This window comes from Alnus glutinosa, chromosome 5 (genome assembly GCF_958979055.1).
Source record: "Alnus glutinosa chromosome 5, dhAlnGlut1.1, whole genome shotgun sequence".
Taxonomy (NCBI): Eukaryota; Viridiplantae; Streptophyta; class Magnoliopsida; order Fagales; family Betulaceae; genus Alnus; species Alnus glutinosa.
The window spans coordinates 5,962,340-5,983,958 of record NC_084890.1 but is presented as its reverse complement, the minus strand read 5'-3'; the positions used below and the strand labels follow the sequence as shown (position 1 = coordinate 5,983,958).

The window sequence follows — 21,619 nt, the reverse complement described above, 5'->3', positions numbered from 1 at the left end:
GGATGGGATCAATTTGCCAACTTAAGCACGTGGAGTCTAGGATGGAGTAAATACCAAAGAAAACAAAAATGTAAAATCAGTCCCTGTATTTTCATCCATTTGCAATCAACTCCATGGTGTAAAAAAATAACTGGAAACTCCCCGTGGTAAGCAAAAAACACAAATAGGTACTTGCTTTTGTACCCCAAGGAACTAATTGCAAATAGGTTAAACTATGTGGACTGATTTTGCATTTTTTCTAAATAACAATCAAGAGCTTTGCCTTCCACAAATATCCTCTTTATGTTAAGCGCTAAAGCTTGTTTGATCATCAGGAGGGCAGCCTTTGCTTCTCCATCAGCAGGGTTGTCTGGAGGGGTTTTCTCTGTCCACGCATGGAGAACCTTTCCCCTTTCCATTCGAATCTCGGCAGATGACTTGCGCAGAACCACATCTAAGTTTATCTTCGAAGAATTGGCAGACAAAAGGGGTCGTCTAGGCTTCAAGTTTTGTATACAAGCCTGAGATTTTTCAGGCCCTATGTTTATTTAACCCCCTTCCAGATTTGAACCCATCCCATCGATTTTATTAAGGATTTTTACTACAAGGGAAGTGATGGATATGTTAGACCTCCGGCAGCTTCAACCTCATGCAAATATGAAGCATGGTAGTATGTTATGTTTTCCATATTATTGACGATAAACAACACATCACAATTGTAAGCACGGAGAGAGTAACGCAAACCAGGAAATGGTAATTACAAATTTCGAAGAAAAGGCACCTAAAATTCAAAGAATACCACATTTACAAACATGAAGTGGATACTCCACATTTTTCTTTTATTATTATTTTGACAAATATCTTGCTAATTTTGATGTGCTTGAGGCAAAATCAACCAATTGATACAAATGGATGCCGGGGAGATGAACATAAAAGCAGAAGAGACAATCAGTAGAGGCACTTACATAGTGCATGTAAGCTCACGGATTTCTTTGATAGCAGCACTAATACTATGAAGGGCCATTTTCTTCACCTGTTTTCAGAACAAAGTTAAGGCCATTTTTCTATCATTGATCAACTCTACATGGATTTGAATCGAGAAAAAGGGAAAAATATATTAGTAATTAAGATTCTAAGGGAGTCTACCTCTAGCTTGTCTACTTTCGCTTTATGGTCATCCGGAAGCAGCCGGACTTCATCAGTCAACTGGATGCACTCCGTAACATTTTCAGGTGAGACAAAGTCCAGTACCACATGGACGCAAGACTGCAGATGAAAATAAATGTAATTTACAAGATTATCAGAAAGCTGAAAAGTATTCAAGTTTCAGATCAAATTATCAGTTATCACAATATGCCAAAGGCCTAAAAAATCAAGAATCAAAATCGGAATAAACAAAAATCATTTATCAATCATATATTTACTCAAATGTGAGACCATAAATAATATTTCTTCATTTTAGCAGGTTCCTTTTAAAAATGAAAGAACAAAAGAAGCATACCAAAGAAGATTTCATATTTTTGCTGCCCAAAAAATAAAGAAAAATGAAAAGGAGTGCTAAAATCATCTTGAAGTTTTCATCAATATGCAAAAATGATGTAATATCAAACACATGTTTGTCAATTATATGCATAAAAATGGTGATTTATGCTTTTAACAAGAAGGTTTCTAGTTATTCAAACAGTAAAGAAATATCACAATTCAAAAGATTATTGTAAATAATAGATTTCAAAATTGTTGAATATCTGACCTTAGGATTCCTTATCTGGTACGGACATCCGGCAGGAATGATGACAGCTTCCCCAACGTGTTGCTCAAAAGTCCATGGTTCAATTTCTGATAGCAGTGAGAGGTGGTTTATTCAGTTATTCTCCATTGAAAGAAACGATGAAACTAAAGGAAATAATACTTACCAAACTCCTCCTTAAGTCTCATTTTGTGGGTTGTATCGAGAAAGACACACTGGTCAAGAATTGGATGAACCACCTGCAAAAGAGCACAAGTGAATGAGCATTAACTCTGATCTGCTAATAGAATATTTCTTTTTTTAACTAGACTTACATGCTTATGAAAGCCATACATATGGCTCAACTCAATAGAATGCCTCTGGAGATACTCTATAAGCTTTGGAACATCTTGTCTACGAAAGACGTCCCATTGGGCACCAGAGGACTCAGAAAGTACTCTCTTTGCATAAGAATTGGAGCTTTGAATATGATCCACAGAATTTCTATGATCTGATGCATCGGAGCTCGGTACAGGTCCATGGCAAGGTAAAGAAGCCTCAGAATCAGAATCATATCTCCCATCATGGGACATGTTACTATTTTTGGGACTCCTAGCAGCAGAATAGCAAGATACTCTAGCAACTCTCTTGCGTATGTGCATATCTTCCCCTGTCACATTCCGCAATCCTGCATCTTCCTTGTTTTCACCATTTAATGATGATTTTCCATTTACTTTATTTGCTGCTGTTTGGTCAGTAGTAATCTTGGAAGACTCACTTTGACATTGAGCCTTGTGCTTTTTCAGTAACTTTCTTATTTTTGCAAGCTGTTCTGTAGATATAGGGGCATCTGTTGTATGTGCCAAAATATTCACCTGGGATCACAAAAAACAAGCAAATGCCACAGATCAATCACTTATATACTATAATAGATGAAAGAGACTAGAGATAAAAATTGAATAAAGTTACGAAGAGACTAGAGATGAAAATGCTTCCTTTCTAGAATAACACCGGCCGATTGCTAAAGAGTTTTATACCTGTGTCAAAAGAACACATTAACAGAAATTTGGATGATCTTATGAAGGATTGGTTAAGTGGGTTTTAACGAGTATCCTTCTAAGAACTTATAACGCTTTTTAAAATTACGAGTCCGTTAGAATAATGATAATGCCATCACTGAACACATCATGGCTTGATTACATAACGCATTGGGCATGGTCGCATATACATATGGCTGGGAGCATGCAGAAGGAATAGGGGGTTCATACGAAGGAGCATACATGTTTCAGATGATGCCTGTTTCTCAAAAGGATGAGAATTTTGAACTAAAATACTTTGATCAGCATATACATACCACACATGCATATTTTTGCTCAAGTGCATCATTCTACCCGATATCATGGAAATGTGATCATCAAAAAATGATAGATTTTTCTGTTATTTTTCTTTCTTTCTTTTTTTGGGAGGGGGGGGGGGGGGGGGGGGGGGGGGGTTCTTTAGTGTTGATTTAGCTATAACAACAAATTGAATGAATAAGTAATAGGATGTTTTTGACAAAAAAAAGTGCATGAATACAAACTTTTAAGAGATATACAAATTGAAGTGGGAGAAAGAACTAGGCATACCACGTCATATGAATCATAACATAGTTTTGTCACAGAATCAGCCCATACAAGTTCATCCTTACAGCCGTATGATATATAGACACATGGACCTAGGTCAGGCTTTGGGATTTCCTCTGGCAACTTTGCGGCTAAATTTAGAAGACCAGACCTGGGATTCATGTATTCTTGAAGTGGTAGATAGTGGATTAGTTCAGCATAATGAGCTGGAAACTGATCTTGGAACAAATGGGAAGACAGCCAACCCTTCAATTTAAACATCTCACTACACGTATTTGTTTCTGTGCGCCCATTCAGAGAACCCATAAAATACTGCCTGATACCAATTTCTACCTGCCATAGTAGAATCAGGATACACAGTATACAATTACAAAAACTGTGAATAAGAGTGAAGAAAAAAGGACTGTGATATGATCCTATAATATTAAAGTAATGCAAAAGAAACACTTTGAACAAGAGTGAACAGAAAAAGACTGTGACATGATCCTATAATATTAAAAAAGTGCAAGAAAGCATATCAACATTGTAACATGGCATATAATTTAGTGGAAATAGACCAACCTCACACCAATCCAAGCAATTGGTAGCTTCAAGTAAATCTTTATTATTCTCATATCTTGCAACGCTCCTCTCAAGATAAGTGCAGAACATGACTACTGGATCCCAACTCAAATCTGGTGTAGTCTGAAGCACATTTCGAACTATTACAGGATGGCCTTTACCCCAATGCTTCTGAAAGTGTTCAAGCTTATCACCATGAACGTCCCAAAGTTTGGGGTAGTACAAATAGTTATCATTTGAATCTTCTCTTATGGCCGCTTCTTGCAAATGCTCAATTCCATCAGCTTTATGATCCATGTCAAGGCATAGTGAGCAGCATGAAGATGTATCAAAAACTTCTGGGAACTCATAGCTGCAAACTATTTCTTCTGCACTTACTTCCAGCTCTTCAATCCAACTCAAGGGAAAAACACGTCTCAAATCAAGGAGACTATTACCACACCCGCCAAATTCTGAGGGTGGACAATATATCCTGCCAATATCATTACAAGCTTTCCATTCAGATAGTGATGCAGGTGAGGCAAGGTATGTGCCAGAATTTTTCTTAGCCAGCTTATTTTGTAAATGTTGCTTGTCACCAGATTTACAAGCTTTCCTTCTATTTGAGTACTTTGAGATAGATGTGTCAGTACTTCCAGGGAAGTTCCCTGGACAAAAATCCCGACAACAACTTAGGCAGAGAACATATGAACAATGTGGACAGCTTCTATGGAGATCCACAATTGAAGTTTTGCACTTATTGCTGTGCCAAAAGTCACGCCATGCAAAAGACAGGCAACAAAAGACAATTAGTTAAATATTATTAATGGCCCCAAAAGTTACAAGCAGAACATAACATACCAGCAATGTTTCTCACTGCAGCCAAATTCAGCCTGCTTGATGTGAACTCCAGATGGTTTTTTCCCTGTTACACAGAGAGACATCAGAAAAAAAACCTCTCGCCCATTCTAAACCACAAGGTGATGCACAAACCAACAAAAAGAGGAGAATCATTACCACTACCATTTGTTATTGCCTCTGTTTCAAGCTCCACACTTTGGTCTTGGTTTATTCTCTTTAATACAGGAAGAAGCATACAGATCAAATAATGGAAACGTAATATTTTTTCAACTTTATTGTTCTCCCCCAAAGAATCCTGAAACAAGGCACATGCATAAATTGAAGCATCAGATTCAATATTGTGACAAGCATGCGTAATTGAAATATCATCCAACTTTGATGTCAGACCTTACTTTCACTGTCTTTAGATTGATTAGCCGAACAGTCCTTACAGGTGCAAGTTCCACGACAGACTGGACAGGCCATCCTAACTTCTTCTTGCCTATAAAAATACCCAAGTGGGATCAAAAGGTTCAATGCTCTAAAAATAAGTTTAGATAATGGAACTAAGGAGCAGAAAGCTGTTTCACTCTTGTATCTACGAAGTACTAAAGTAGTTCGAAAGGAAGCACAAGAGGAAGTGGGAGGCACAAAGTTCTATAAATAACAGTTCTGAATGAAGTACTGTGATGCATGGATGGTTATGCTCCTCCCCTCTTTTTTTTTTTTGATAAGTAAGAGAATTTTATTAAAAAACGCAAAGCGCAATCAAGTATACAGGGGGTATACAAGAGAGACAATTAAGAAGAAGAAGAAAGCAATACAAGGAAATCGTTATAACTAATCCCTAGAGGTGCGAGATACGCAGCCGTGCACACGGGTTTGTTGTGCACAAATTTACAAATGAAATTGCTACTCCATTTTGTTATTAGTCTAGGTTTTTACGTTCTTTACAAGAGATTTTTAGATATTCACTCTTAGCTTTGAATAGGGGACCATTCTAAAAGGTTCTTCTTCCTCTCGGCTTATGAGTTGGTATAGGCTGATGTCTCATGCATTCACAAGCTAAAATGCATCACCATATGACTTTCCTTGCGAAACAATGTTATGAGAAAATCGTTTTAAGCTTGATAGGGAAAAGAAATAAAAGAGAAGTTTCATCTGTAGGATGCAAAATTATCTCAAAAACCATGGTTGTTAGAACTGTGTTATATACCAGTGGATAAGGAAATAGGAGACTGTTTTTTTGGTGAGTGATAGGACGATGCATTACTCTAGTGTCAAAACATAAACTCTTTATGCCTTGTCATTAGAACATGCTTCTCAATTCTGAGTCTCAACACTGCACTATGTATTAAACTTTCGTTTTCAACATATACTAGCAAAATTGACTTGCTTCTGAAAAGGGAATCAATAAACATGCACATTATTCAACACACAATCATATTGACGGAAGGAGACAGCAATGTAGCAAGAGATTCAACATTCAAAAAGAGTGAATCGAACAAACCGTTCTCTGACGCAATCTGAGCAGAAGAACTCTTTCTGACAACTCGAACACTTGATAAGACTCAAAGAACCACTTCTTTGACACCAATGGCATCTCCTCCTCCTTCCCCTCCTCAATTTAGCCACATTCCGTCCGCACGGCACAAACTATATCATACAAGCAATAAATTAAACAGAAACCAATCAATCGTTCAACAAAGCATCAAAACACACAGAACCACAGTTAGCACCTGCATTGTGCCAATTGGTAGCGGCTCGATGTTCTTCGACCGAAAACACCGCCGCCTAACCACGCCTGTGTCTACCCCTACTTTCACAAGGCAATTAGCACCTACATTGCCGAAATTCCGCGGTGAAGGTGACTGTGCCGGTGATATCGCCATCACTCCGTTAGGCAACTCTCTCGTCAACTCCTCTTCTTCACTATTCTCCTCCTCCTCCATATCCATCTCATCGTTCTTCGTCTTCTTTTTCTTTTTCTTCGCTGCGAAAGCCGAATCGCTCCTCTTCTTCTTTGTCTCCTTCTTCTTCTTCTCCAAGTCTCTCTTGAGCACCATTCTGATCAGCTCCAACTGTAAATTCCCTTTCTTCAGCTTCATCTTCCGCAATGCATCGTCCAGCGCTTCCGTCGAAACCCTCGCCGATTTCTTCCGCTTCATCGGTTTCGACAACAGATTCTTCTTCGCTACTTTCTGTGCCCTAATTTCGAGCTCCGGCCTTTTGTTCAGCGATTTCTTGCTCGGCTTCCTCTGGAGTTTCAGCGATTCCGGGACCTTCTCCTTGAACTGCCGGTGACGGCCCTGGAGATAGTGAATCTCGCAGAGCTTCATGTCGTCCATGACTCTCCGCTTGCACCGCCATTGCCGACCGTCCGTACGGCTGCACCGTAGATGGTCCGGCAGAGCCTCCTCTTCCTCCATTGCGAAAATTTCCCTTTCCTTAATTTTTCCCGGAAAATTGAATTTTCCCGAGAAAATTTGCCGAGAGTGAGACCCGAGACGTGGCTGTGATGTTTAGAGAAAGAACAAGGGTTTTTCTTTTTCTTTTTTTCTTTTTTTTTTCCCCCTTTTTCTCTGTTTCTTCTCAGAGAGTATTTATTGGGAGTAAGTAGATGGCATATTTCGTAATTAAATGGAAAGGGAGAGTCCAATTAGGTCTCGAACTCTTCGATTTGGTCACAAGTGGGATCCGAATACTTGCAAAGAATCAGTGACTGTTCGATTTTGTAGCAGATTTTAATTTCTGACAGCAATTGGATTGGTCTCTTGCAGCACACCGTAGTGTGCAGACAATTCTATCAAATTTCATTGGTTAATTGTAATCACAGCAATTATAGGGCAAATTTTTCTTTAAGTATTGTTTATATTTAATGGTCCCCTTTGGTTTCATTTTCATATAGGGAATGAAAGCAAATGGCATATACACAAATTTTTTTGACAATTCTTGTTCACATGGTTCACTGGTTATCTGCATTATTGTATTAATGTTATTTGTGCAGAATTTCCAAGAAGAAGAAGGAAGATTTTGCTGCATATTTCTTGCCAAAGCCATTTGAAGTGTCCAACTTCAGCATTCTGAAATCTTGATATGGGTGCGTGCTATGGGAGATTTGTTGCATCGGATCGTTACGATCTTAAGGATTAAAGGTTGCTGCCGGTCCGAGGGTGGCCGAAGTAATTGCATGTCATGATGGGCTGTATTGTTGTAAAATTTGCAAATTTAGTAGATTCCCCCTTGGCAGGCCTGCTGAACATAGTAAAGGGCTTGGCTGCAATCCGGCAGTCCATGAATAGTAGTTGTTCTGTGAGATCCTGAGCAGTTAGCTTTTAACAATTCCTTTTCTTGTATGTCCAGCAGACATTACATGTAAACTGACATGTTAAGGTGTACAAATTTATGTTGGTCCTTTAGTTTGAGCATTTTTCTTCTTAGCATGTAAGTTATCAAGAAAAAAAAGCCCATGAGTTGCATGCCGCTGTCGTTTCAGAGCCTAAAAAGTGGATAATATGGTTGCCTTTGAAGGTTGCATAGATCTCAGCTGTGATGTACGTGCTGCATTGGGTTCAAAGTTGTGTGCATGTCAATCTCAATTGAATACCGCTGCTTTATCCTTGTCTATTGCCATTGAAATAATTTAAAGGTGAACTTTATTGTAAATTGAAGTACTTTCTTTTATGATGTTAGATTCAGTTTATTTTTTTTATTTTTTTTAAAAAAATCTTTAATTGCACTATATTTTGATAATATATATGAAATTACTGCTTTGACACAGAAAAAGTGGCAGTATGCAGTGCAATAAATAAAAAGAATTGTACTGTGTTTAAGCAAATCTGTTTCTCGAGAAGCTCAATAAACTCATAGCATTGTAACTTGTAAGTCTCATTTATTTCTGCCCCAATACTGCTATATATATGAATTCAATACGTTCAAACACCACATTCCTCAATTTTGGGAAATACGATCGATATAGATATGGTAAGATATTATTTTGTTACATCTAACGGTATATATATATATATATATATATATATATATATATATGATCTCCAAATGACCAATCCATCATCTTCTTCTGAAAAATGAAGAGACAAAAACAATATGACTTAATTGTCGATCGGTATATGTATATCCTGCAAAAAGGAATATTGAAAATTTTACAAGGAAGCCAATTTTGATCGTTCTGAACAACTTTTTCAAGATTTTGTTCAACTAATGGAGCCTCAAAAGTTGAACAAGTGAAAGAAACAGATCTAGAAAGAACCTGTCGTGTTCCGCGCGTTCTCCGGCAGCAATGTCCATCCGATATAGAAACATGATTGAGTGCAGCGCTAACGAAACTGCCTCATATATATATAAAACGACAATAGGATTGATTGACAGGACTTTTCATCAACGCTGCACTCAATGATGTTTCTCAAACCGGGAGTCTCCCGGCCATGCCAATTAACTCCAACTGCATTAGATCGATCCAAGCATCTTGGCGCATTATATACGTAAATGGAAGCCGATAGATCGAATGTGTATAGTACACGGAGTTGTATTGATTTGTACTACCATTAGTTTTACTTTGCCCGATTCAGAGCTTGTGGGCTGCTGGACCAAATATTAAAAGTGCTTTATTCATATGATATTTGTACTTGTTAATTGTACTGGAAAGTGGAATATATATATATCTTGTACTACATTTCCTCCCAAACCCCCCAACCATCTCTTTCTTTTCTGGTATACCAAAATATATTATATATATATATATATATATTTTGTCAATTTGCCTAGCTAGGCTTCTCCATGGTCAATTCTTTACCTTCCACATTGATTTTGGCATTGACATTTTCATGTAACAGTACTGGGAAGGGGACCCTTTGAATATTGGTTGGTGGATCCCTGCAATCAAAGGCATAATTTTCAATTATACCGTATTAAGTAATCTCACTTGTCACCCTCAGTTGATCCGGTCTAGTCAGGAAGAAATTTCTTCCAGACTAGTATACATAAGAGTTCGTTAATTTAAGATGTCTCAAAAAGATCGAAGAAGAAGAAAAAAAAAAAGAATTATTCTTTTGTGTTTTGTTTAACATCAATAATTGATGCACAAATGCAGCCTCCATAAATTATGGGATAAGCTATATATTAATTAAATGAAAGAAAATATTTAGGATATTATAACTTTTACTATAAAATTCTTATAAAATGATGTGAGAGTCCATAATTGATAAAATAATTAAAAATATATGATTGACTGAGTTTTTTGCTTAATTATATTATATATCAATTTATAAAAAAGACTTCGAAGTGCACTATCACAATGTACTATATATGTACGTACAACTTTATTTATTTAATTTAAATTTTTTATAGATTACGTACAACTTTATTAATTTCAAAAACTTATTCAACTTAATATATTTTCAGTATGTATCCAATGAACTTAATTACTGCATATATATATATATATATATATATATATATATAAGACAATTATGTTGAAAGATGCTTGGAAGTGTTCAGCATCTTACACGTAAGAAGTAAAGAATATTTATTATCGCCCAAGCAATAGATATGTACACTAACAAATTAAAAAAAAAAAAAAAATGCCTATAAATCTGCTTATCTTCTACGAAGAACTATCTTCCCCTCTGCATCTTCATGCACAATGCCTAAAACTTCATCAGGAGGAATGTGCCGCCAGACTGTAGGCTTCTCCAAATGATGCCCCATCTGAGCGAATTTATCAGCAGTTCTATTGCCTTCCCTATATACATGAGATACAATGCAATTGTCAAGCTCCATCATAATCAAGTTTATATCACTAACATGCCTTCGCACTTCTGGACATTTAACCTGTCTCCTTTGCACAATAATATCAATCAATGTCTTGGCATCTCCTTCAAGCCATACATCGTTCCAACGATTTTCCCGTACCAACTCGAGGCCTCTATGGAGAGCAGCCACTTCGGCAATGGTGCTATTGGCTCTTCCTATAGATTCAGCATAACCCAGTAAGAATTCAGCCTTGTGATTTCTAAACACCCCTCCAATGCTAGCCTTTCCTTCTTTACCTTTTGAAGATCCATCAAAGTTCAATTTAGTCCACCCAATTCCAGGTTTTTCCCATGACACTGGAATCGCTTCCTTATGCCAATTGCTAATAAACAGGTGAACTGGGCTTTGCATTAGCCTTTGGCACCTCAAGACATTGGTGAAGGATAACATCATTTCTCTAAAGATGATGGGAAGTCAAAAACCAGAATAAGGCATTCAGAATCCAGCAATATGTTGCAGGAAAAGATGATTTTATACTTCGATCTGAAACAAAAGATCATGTCCATACTTCTAATGATCTCAAGGAGCTATTGCTTCACGTAATTAAGCTCCTGTTATTTAATTAAGTTTGAGTGGGGGAAAAGCAAGGGAGATTCCGAATTTTTTTCATACAAATGGCATGGTAATTTGATACTGCACGGATAATGAAGATGGCCAGAGTCCAGAGAGATTTCTTCAAAAACTCTCAAGCATATTCTGTAAACGGAGTTTTTAAGAAAGGATTACGTGCATGAGAAGTACCTATCATAGAAAGAAGGATTGCATGAGAAGAGAAGAAGGCATGCTAGTTTCAATCCATGTTCACAGTTGAACTGTAACTGTACGTAACAAAAACAAAAAACTGTACGTAACAATAAGTGCACGTTCTTTGAGAAATGGTATGGGCTTTCACGTGCTTATTCTTACGTTTTGATAAGATTTTGATAAGTTAGTATTTATATTTCACATTAATGGTGATTTTTATTGGTATATTAAGAAGAAAATACTTAGAAAGTATACGTAGCATTTAGATCATTTTTATTTCAAATAAAATGAATATTATCAATTTCATATATAATTATAAGGGAACAGTATACGTAACCCTCTCAAAGTACCATCACATTGTCAATATCCCCCTAATGACAAAAATACCTTTCATAAAATTATTAAAATAAAATAAAAGTAAAAAAATTATTAAAAAAATATAAATTAACAAAATTTAAACAAAAATAATAATAACAATTAAAATTAAAAACTGGTAAAAAAATTGTTTTTATAGTTTTTGTTTTTTTGTTTTTTTTTTTTTTAAAAAAAAAAACTAATCTTTTTTATTTTAATTTAATAAAAAACTAGTTTTTTTTTTTTCAAAAAATTGTTTTTATAATTTTCAGTTATTTTTTGGTTTGTATTTTTAATTTTTTTTCTTTTTTTATTTAATTTTTTAGTTTTAAATTTTTTTTGTTATTTGTTTTTAGTTTTTTTTTTTTCGAATTTATAAGGACATTTTTGTCTTATTCAAAAAAATTTAGGGTCATTTTTGTCTTTTTATTGGTATTAGGAGGGACATTGATACAATTTGTAGTTTGGGGGGTACATTGATAATTAAGTGGTAGTTTAAGAGGGATATGTGTACTTTTTCCTAATTATAATTTAAAGTTGATGAATCAAATGAAATTGATAGTATCCCACAACCACCCCCCTTCATTGATGAAGTTTAAATCTTACCGAGAGAGAGAGAGAGAGGGAAGTATTTTACTACTGTTAGTGTAATGTCCTGGATAGGGGTGGAGCTAACATTTGGGATTTGGGGGGACAAAATTGAAAAGAAAAAATTGGGGGGCAAAACAAAAAAATAAAATAAAATTAGGGGTAAAATTTTATTTTATTTATTATTTTTGGAGAAAACCTTGGGGCTAGCTCCATCCCTGGTCGCTCATAATTAATACCAATATTTTAATAGAAATAAAATGGGACAATGATGGATAACCTATTATTCAAGGAACAGGATCCTCTCCAGTTCAGTTGAACTGGAGAGTATCCGGCCAGTTAGTTATAGGGCAGGGGTATTTTTGTCATTTCACTTTTTTTGAGACAAATATACCCCTGCCCTATAACTAACGGGATCCTCTCCAGTTCAACTGAACTGGAGAGGATCCAAATTCATTATTCAACCTCTAGCCGTCTTGACAATGAACGTTTGAAGTTGTCCATATAATCTTTTTTAAAAATAAAAAATAAAAAAATTGATGACACATTTTTAAAAGCCTTAGCTGCGTGGGTTGTCTTATTTAATTAAGGGGTAAAGATGTGGTCTCAAACCCATTTTGTGCTACTCATAAACCCTAGACCTAATGAGAGAAATAAAAGAGGAGAGAGGGAGGGAGACCTTCATTCCTCAAAGCTTGGAGACTTTCTACCTTGAGGTAAAGAGCTTAACGTACCTAGACCTTTAACCTTTCATTTTCAAGCATGATTTTACTGTTTAAAATTGTATTTGTTTATACTTAAGTATTTTTTAAAATATCAAGAACTAAGTTTTATAATCTACCTTGAAATAGTTGGTTTTTGTTTATAAAGGCATGAGATTTAAAATAGATTTCGTTTTGTGATAATATAATAGCTAGATAATATAACCATGATTCAGTGTTTTAAAACTCTTTATTTTTGTAATTACCCTTAAATGTTTTAAGCGATACATGAGTATGAACCCAATTGATATATGCATGTATGATGTGTGTTTTAGAACTACTGTGATGTGTAGGAGTTAAGATTATTGCATGAAAATATGATTTAAGGTTCATTCATAGGGTTTTAGTTTTTGACCTAGAGGAACGAATGATCGATGATGCCAGAAATAGATTGTTAGGATTTTACATGTAGATTAGTATTTTTAGCATGTGGTGTCTAATATTTTTTTTAAAGTGTGATTTGTAATGACTTGGCGATTAAGATGTCCAAAAGTGAGAATAATCATATGAGGTAAGTAAATACTTACGGAAATGTATTTTCTCAACATGCGATATGTTATGAACTGAGAATACATGAGCCTAAGTATCAAATGTTTATAAATATGTCAATTGGATAAATTGCTTCATATAATATGGTACATCAGTATGTGCGATATAACGGTCATGATCTTATCATTATATGGGCTTAACCCTATGGTCAAAAAAATTTACTTTTATATTTGGCCTTGAACCCAATAGTTCTTTGTGACTAGTGCAACATGTACGAATGGGGTCACCACGATGATTTTTTAAAATATGCGGTAATATCCGGGGCACTGGTATTGTACCACAAGTCCTTCGAAATAATGACAATCCTACCAAGAAAAGGTTGAAGGCTTTGACAAACCATGAGGAGGAAAGTTATGAGTATTTATATCTTTTTATCGTATAAGTTTCTCTGCTTTAAAATGAGTGAATTGTCGCTGCGATTATACCTATCCTATTTCAAAATTAGACCAATTTCTTTATACTGGCGTAATAACATAGGCAAACACGTAATATTTTGTAAAATACAATGATGTTTCTAAGTTACCAATTTCAAGAACGAGGAATGTTATTTTAAGGCTCTTTACATAAACAAGTTCCATATATAATAATTTGCTTACTAAGCGGTGGACTTACGCAATTATTTTTTTTTTTTTTTTCACATGTGGAACACCTCGATGTTTTACAGTTTAGCAAATTGCTAAGTTGTCGAATGAGAAATTTGCTGGGATGAAGACATTGAGTGAATGGCTCGCATTGTCAGATTTGCTTAGTTAGAAGTTAGTTGTTAATGTTATTAGAAAGTTTGTTGGGAAGCTCTGTATCTATATTGATGATACATGACACTATGTAAGGTTATAAGTTAGTCTGTCTCATATTATTTATCTTTGCTTTTTGCTATATTATATTTTGATAGATTAGTGTTGTATCGTGGTTCTAGTTAGATTACTAGTTAATTACTATGGAAGAATACGAGTAACAATCCAAATTAAGTAAATTTAATTATTTAATTTTGGGAGCATTACAATTAGGATAATTGATCACCATATTAATTGACATTATAATGTTCATTTTAAATTAAATAATGTATATTTTATCATCTCAACATTTATCATTAAATGAAATACAACAAGTTAATGGTTAAAATTTTAAAATACTACATTTAAAGTTATCTAAAATCTCTTAAGATTTTTTTAAAGAGAGAGAATATATATATATATATATATATTTTGCATAAATCATGTGTACAAGATATGTTACATCTAATTATGGACCAAAATATTTATAGGAATAATTGCACCGGAGGTCCCTGTGGTATACCATAATTATTTTTCACTCCCTATGGTTTAAAAAGTTCACTGGAGGTCCTCGTGATATGCAATAATTACAAATCGATCCCTGGCGTCAAATTCTGTTAAAATTTTTAACAGATTCCGTCAAATGCCACGTCAGCGCCACGTGTCGCCAATAAGATGGCGACACGTGTCTATCGTAATAAAAAATATAAATTTATTAAAAAATAAATAAAAATACTTATTTTTTTATAAAAAAAATTCAAAAAAAAAAACAAAAAAAAAAAAAAGCTGAAGGGGTGGCCCAGCCACCCCTTTGGGGGTGGCCTGGCCGCCCCCAGCCACTGGGGGTGGCCGCGCGCCACCCCCAGTGGCTGCAGGGGGTGGCGCGCGGCCACCCCCAGTGGCCGGGGGTGGCGCGCGGCCACCCCCAAGGCCCAGGGGGTGGCCTTCGGGCCACCCCTAGATCTACTAAGGGTGGCCCGATGGCCACCCCCGGCCACTGGGGGTGGCCGCGCGCCACCCCAGGTGGCCTCTGGGGGTGGTGCGCGGCCACCCCCAGTGGCCGGGGGTGGCCATCGGGCCACCCTTAGAAGATCTAGGGGTGGCCCGAAGGCCACCCCCAATGGCCTGGGGGTGGCCGCGCGCCACCCCCGGCCACTGGGGGTGGCCGCGCGCCACCGCCGGCGGCCTCTGGGGGTGGCGCGCGGCCACCCCCATGGGCTGTTGGTGGCCTGGCCACCCCTTTTGGGGGTGGCCAGGCCACCCTTTCCCATTTTTGTTTTTTTGTTTTAAAAAATAAGTATTTTTTATTTATTTTTTAATAAATTTATATTATTTTATTAAAATTAGACATGTCAGCGCCACGTGTCACCAATAAGATGACGACACGTGGCGCTGACGTGGCATTTGACGGAATCTGTTAAAAATTTTAACAGAATTTGACGCCAGGGATCGATTTGTAATTATTGCATATCACGAGGACCTCCAGTGAACTTTTTAAACCATAGGGAGTGAAAAATAATTATGGTATACCACAGGGACCTCCGGTGCAATTATCCCATATTTATACATGTACAGTGGGAGAATAGAAAAAAGAATGTTGACCCTGGGGTAATCAGTTGATCCTATTTGTAATCATTTTTCCTTCCGGTTTTTCGCAAATTGATGCGACGTGGCAATGCCGGAGGTTAAGAATACCATGCTGTTACAGTCGTGTGGGTTTAATGTTTGCGTGCTAACCATGTCTTTAGGTTGTCTGTCTTACGATAGACATTTGAGTTACGCGTATGAAAGAAATCACTGTTATACCTTTTTGGCACGTCAGTATCTCTCATTATTTTTTTTTTTAAAAATTAATTATTAGATACGTAATAGACCCATATGGGCACGTTAACGTGTATGATTTCAAAAATAATAATTTTAATACTTGTAATTTGAAAATTCAGTTAAACTTTTGATTTGAACTTTAAAAATTTGTAGTTTTTAAAAGTGCATCTCATTATCTGTAATTTTGAAAGGTTTCTCACATTTTTAAATCACTATGTTTTAGGAGACAATTTTTGCAATTTTTATTTTTTTTTAAAAAAATACACTTTTAGCATGTGAAATTAGATGTGTATAAAACGAAGTGATTATAACCACTTTTAAATAGTTTATAATCGCTAACCACCTATATATATATTTGGATTTGTAATTTTTTGGTTTTTAATTTGGATTTGGTTATTCAACTTATTTGGATTTGTAATGTTTTGATTTTGGATTTGTTTGTGTTTTGGATTTGTATTTTTTTTTAATAAATATTTTGGATTTGCATTTAGATTTGTTAATTTTGTACCAAAAGGCAAAAGATCCAAAAATTATTTAAGTTTTTTTTGAAAAAATTAAAATCCAATTCAAAACTCAAATTGAAAAGCAATTTTAAAACTGCTGGTTATAAATACAATAACCGCTAACCGGCGGTTATAAAATAACTGCCTTCGCCTAGGCGATTAGCGATTGCGGTTAATAAAATGTAATAACTGCCTAGGCGGTTAGCGGTTTTAGCCAATAACTACCGGATAATCGTTAGTGGTTAACAGTTTAAGAAAGTGAATTTTTAAGAAATTTAAAGAAATTTAAGCCCTAGTTAACGAGGTGACAAGCTAACAAGTTGGGGTGGCAGCATGAATGCAGCCAAATAAGGAAGGTTGTGCAGTCACTCCAAGGGATTTATTTAGAGAATAATGATTCAATGCCACTTAAATATACAACACTATCTTGTTTATGTGGCAAGGTGGTCCTCCCCACTACTTTTTAATTTTAATTTTTTATTTTTTAAAAATAAATTAAAGTGGGGAACCATCTTGCCACATAGACAATGTGGTGGAAAATTGTATATTTAGGTGGTAGTGAATCATTACTCTTATTTAGATTAGGATTCCTTAAATTTTTTAGAGTATTCTAACAACTAAATTTCTTTAAATCTCCACCATTAATATTAAATTAAATGGTGGAGATTTTATCATTATCATAATTTATCATTTCATTATTTTATAAATTGTATTATTTGTACGAGATATGATCTTTTGCCACCTTAAGACACAACTCTTAACCATCGTAATCATGTGGCAAAGTGATTTCCTAGTTAGCTTTAAAGTTTTTTTTTTTCCTTAAAAAAATAAAAAATAAAAGTTGTCACGCGCGTGGGCAAAAGTGATCGAGAATTGTGTCTTGGAGGACTGACAATGTATCATATCTCTATTTGTACACACATTGTACACATACTCACATTGAGTGTGGGACCCATGCATGTAAAATGAAGAAAAATAATCCCTATACTCATTTCTCACAACAGCCCCACAACAAGCTGACGTGACTGGTAATATTTTATTATTTTTTTACAAAAAGAAAACAAAAAAAATAATAAAATATTACCAGCCACGTCAGCTTGTAGTGAAGTTGTTGTGAGAAATGAGTGTAGGGATCATTTCTCTAAAAGGAGTCCCACACCCAATGTAAGTATATATACTATGTGTGTACACACCATATACGTGTGTACAAATATCATTAATTAGCTTTGAAAATGATCTTTGATCTGTATTTACTCTAACTATAATTATGAAGTTTCTTTAATCATACCTCGGTCAAGCCTTTGAGGTGTTTTTTTTCATAATTCAAACAAATTTGAGAAGGCAATGGATACATATTACCAATATAAGGCCTAGGCATATGAATGAAGATTGGCATTTGGCTGTTCATCTAATGACTTTCATTCTGTAATGTGATAGATGGCCACTTACTTGATATCCATCACTATTACAAACAGTAAAGCCTCAAAGCAAGAGCTTCTGACTTTGCTTAATTCACTAATTACATACAACAAAAGACTTGGATCTTTAAAACCCATCTTTTTTACCAATTAACCACAACCAATCAAGAGCAACCCCTGCAAATATACCGCACAGAAGACAAAGCACAAGCAAATTTCCCAAAGCATTTTGCTCAGGTCCCTACAAAGCAATGAACCCAACAGATATTCATGAGAAACCACTGGAAAAACCCATATATATATCTTCTGCACATTATGTACGAGTATTGAAAGAAAATTTAATGCTATGAAAAGCATAATAAAAGAAAATAAAACCCAAAAAAAATTTATTCACACATTAAAGTCCCATTGCTATATTTTGCTCTTATTCACTTAAATAAATATATCAAATCTGATTTGATTTATTCCAATCAATTATAATTAATACTGAAATCAAATCCTATAATATAAAATTAAATCTCGTAATTTATACTAACAAGTACGTCAACTAACCTTGTAACCTTTAGGTGCCACCGTAAGGACACAGACAGTGAGGTAGCCGTTGGATATTCCAAGCAAGGATGTAAGCAGGATCATCCAGCCCTTGTCACCATATTTTGCCGAGAAGTAGAATGCTGGAATGACTAAGAAACGAGAAAGAATTGCAATCATAAGGCTTTTCCTGGACTCCATCTTCAGGCTTTCAACGAGCGGAATGTATCTTGATATCAGATCCCACACATTGTACATTGCGATCAGAACAGGGGCATACCTGAGTGCTCGTTATGTTAGAATATTAATTAAATAGTTAAATTCACCGTCTCTTCTCAACTTGATCGAGTTTTAGGAATAAACAGTAATTTAACATGGTATTAGAGCATTTACCATGATCCGAGCCCATGTGTTCCAGTATTTTCATACAAGAATCCGGGGATAATTGACAATGTTAGGACATATATCAGAAACACGTCAAGTGCATAATCTATATTCTGAAGGAACAATTGTTTATTGCTCAAGCGCTCCTGGGGTTTCACGTCATCTTCATCCTGTGAAAATTCCTAAAGCATTTAAGATATCATAATCTCAAAACTTGGCTATATTATGAGGTTTAAGAGAAGTTGCAGTACTCCATTGTTTGCGGTTGTCTGAATGCCAGCAGCAGCAAGGTCAGCTGATACAGTTTTTGATCCTTCAGAGGCTGCCTTCGCGCGATAGTACTTCACTATTGGCAATTTAGGGAAGACAAATGCATAGAGAAGGATACATAGAAACTCAAAGAACGTGGACATCGCGAGGAATAGCACTGAAAAGGAAGTTTTTTTTAATCATCAAACGATATTCAGCAAAACTTACACTAAATCCAACTCCATATTGTTTGCCTTCTCAACTCTAATAACAACAGTAAGTGCATGAAAAAGATTAATCATATTCGATGATAGAGCAGGACTAACTAGTAAGGAACAACATTTTCTAATAAAACAACAATAAAACCATAAAGCATGTAACATCATCACCACTTATCTCAAAAGTTTAAACTTTTAAAATATGCGGTGATGCAACATAGTTTTGAAGCAGAAGTTTTGAGTTCAAAACTTTAATTAAATATTTTACTTATTGGGTCTTACTTATTAAGAGACGAGTTTGAGTCCACGGGTGAATGAGAGTATTAAAATATTAATTAAATGATTAAGTTCGTCATTTGATGAGCGCTGAAATTGTGAAAAACAGATAAGTTGTCAATCAGTGAAAGAGGAGCAACATACTAGCCCCCTTGCGAAGCCCATTATGAGATTTCTCAAAGGCTGCTTTTGTGACAAGCCTCAAAGCAGAGGCCAGGGCCCCTGATGCAGCCAGACCAGCAAGGAAGGACTGCAGAGCAAAACAATGGACACGGTATTAACTTAGGTTGATTATATAGATGAAAACAGAGAAAGTTCTTGAGAATACTAACCTGAAGGAATTCGGGGCACATGAAAGACAGGTCTCCAACCATCCCACCTTGAACATGAGCATCTGCAACTCCGAAACAAGCAGAAAGCACACACAAACCAATAAAAGGTCCAAGCCCACCTTTCCCTGATGTGGCTACATCCAACTGTCACCAAAATTACAGCTGATATTGGAACCATCTAAGTGTTTTAAATCGGTTAAGTACAATTTTAATCATGTGTATATAAGCTATTGGACATTCTCCCCTTGCAAGTTAGTTTTCAATGATGAGTTCAATTTAAGGTTTGTATAATTTGGTATCAAAGCTGTCACCACGTCGAGTATGATATCGAATGGGTTACAGCTTTGTGGTCAAGTTACGGAAGGGGTGATCTATAGGCTGGATTAAAATGTCTTGATAATATGTATGTGCATATTATTAAGACATTTAATACTAATAGATGAGTAAAGCCGCCAAAAGAGAAATGGCTATTATAGGATTAGTGTCAATTGAGTAAACTGCCGTAGATGTCAAGTGCAGAGCGTAGTAATATGTTAACTATGTGTATATAAGCTCTTAGATGACCTCTCTTTTCAAGTCGGTTTTTAGGGTGAGTTTTACCTAAACAATTTATATCATTTGCCTTGTGTAGGAGGTAATTAAAAGGTCCTCTAAAACCTCTTTATCCCATTTTCACACCTAGGTTCGTAGCAGATATGCAATAAGAATTACAAGGAAAAGATGGTAAAACTCAAGAATATTTCTGGTAAAAGCTGTACTTACAATTAAGACAAGCAAAGTACTTGCAAAGAAAAGAGTGTATCCAAATAAGTTCCTCTGCCTGGTACTAATCTTGGACTCGTTGTATGCTAGTATTGCCATTGTTCCAAGCGCGAATGGTTGGTAAACGAGGGTAAGAACCCGTGAAGGATGGTATTTCTTCTGAAGAGGGAAAACTACATGAGTCTAATTAATCCTGAAACACATCTTATGATAAAGCAAACAGTATCCAAAGAGAGCAGTCATGTTTGCTTACCGGGAACAACTGATAGTAGTAATCTCCAATTGTCAGCATACTATTCCATGCAACAAGGGACCCGAGCCCAAGAACAAAACAAACCCCCATTGCTCTAAACTTTCCCTGCTTATTACAGATATCTATGAGACATTAGCTGTGAATTTTTTTTAATTGTAATGAACTCGATTCAGTCTCTTTTTTTTTTTTTTTTTTGAAGAAATTCCACCATCCCCTTATCTTTAAGATTGTAGCAAGGGAAAAATGTTTTGAGTACAAACCTCCAGCCTCATTGGAGCCCCGATTTCATCAGCAGTAGCCATGGCTATTCCCCCAAGGCAAGACTCTAGGACTCTGCAACAGTTTATACTCTAGGAAGTAAATATAGCATAGAAAAAGGAATTATCATAGCATGATTATGCAGAATATGAAATCATGAAACAAACGTGAATGCTAGTACTTAATTATATTCTAGGTTCTGCCTACCTGCTTCAAAGAACGACAACTCCAAAGAAGATTCAAAATGTGATTGGAAGGTTTTAAGAATGCAAAAGGAGGAGCAATCATGAATAAATGTCCCCA

The 21,619-nt window shown here is 35.8% G+C and overlaps 2 protein-coding genes across 4 annotated transcripts; both read right to left on the bottom strand.

Annotated features, from left to right (window-relative positions):
- Positions 1-619: 619 nt before the first annotated feature.
- Positions 620-7,405, bottom strand: LOC133869560 (lysine-specific demethylase JMJ28). 2 transcript variants are annotated; one of them, XM_062306591.1, is made up of 12 exons: positions 6,447-7,405; positions 6,218-6,363; positions 5,116-5,209; positions 4,891-5,023; positions 4,729-4,792; positions 3,889-4,630; positions 3,331-3,660; positions 2,041-2,580; positions 1,893-1,965; positions 1,730-1,815; positions 1,126-1,245; positions 620-1,012 (listed from the first exon to the last, which is right to left on the bottom strand). In XM_062306591.1, exons 1-12 carry the CDS (start codon positions 7,134-7,136, stop codon positions 941-943), a joined length of 3,090 nt encoding a protein of 1,029 aa, XP_062162575.1. In that variant the 5' UTR covers positions 7,137-7,405; the 3' UTR covers positions 620-940. The 2 variants fall into 2 exon arrangements, with proteins under 2 accessions (XP_062162575.1, XP_062162574.1); XM_062306590.1 differs by having other exon boundaries at positions 4,885-5,023; positions 6,447-7,404.
- A 10,601-nt stretch (positions 7,406-18,006) lies between these two features.
- LOC133868727 (equilibrative nucleotide transporter 3-like) lies at positions 18,007-21,619 on the bottom strand. Of its 2 annotated transcripts, none has more exons than XM_062305707.1 (10): positions 21,524-21,619; positions 21,319-21,408; positions 21,059-21,163; positions 20,806-20,964; positions 20,044-20,187; positions 19,856-19,961; positions 19,220-19,395; positions 18,978-19,138; positions 18,606-18,864; positions 18,007-18,294 (listed from the first exon to the last, which is right to left on the bottom strand). In XM_062305707.1, exons 1-10 carry the CDS (start codon positions 21,602-21,604, stop codon positions 18,181-18,183), a joined length of 1,395 nt encoding a protein of 464 aa, XP_062161691.1. In that variant the 5' UTR covers positions 21,605-21,619; the 3' UTR covers positions 18,007-18,180. The 2 variants fall into 2 exon arrangements, with proteins under 2 accessions (XP_062161691.1, XP_062161692.1); XM_062305708.1 differs by having other exon boundaries at positions 20,806-20,961.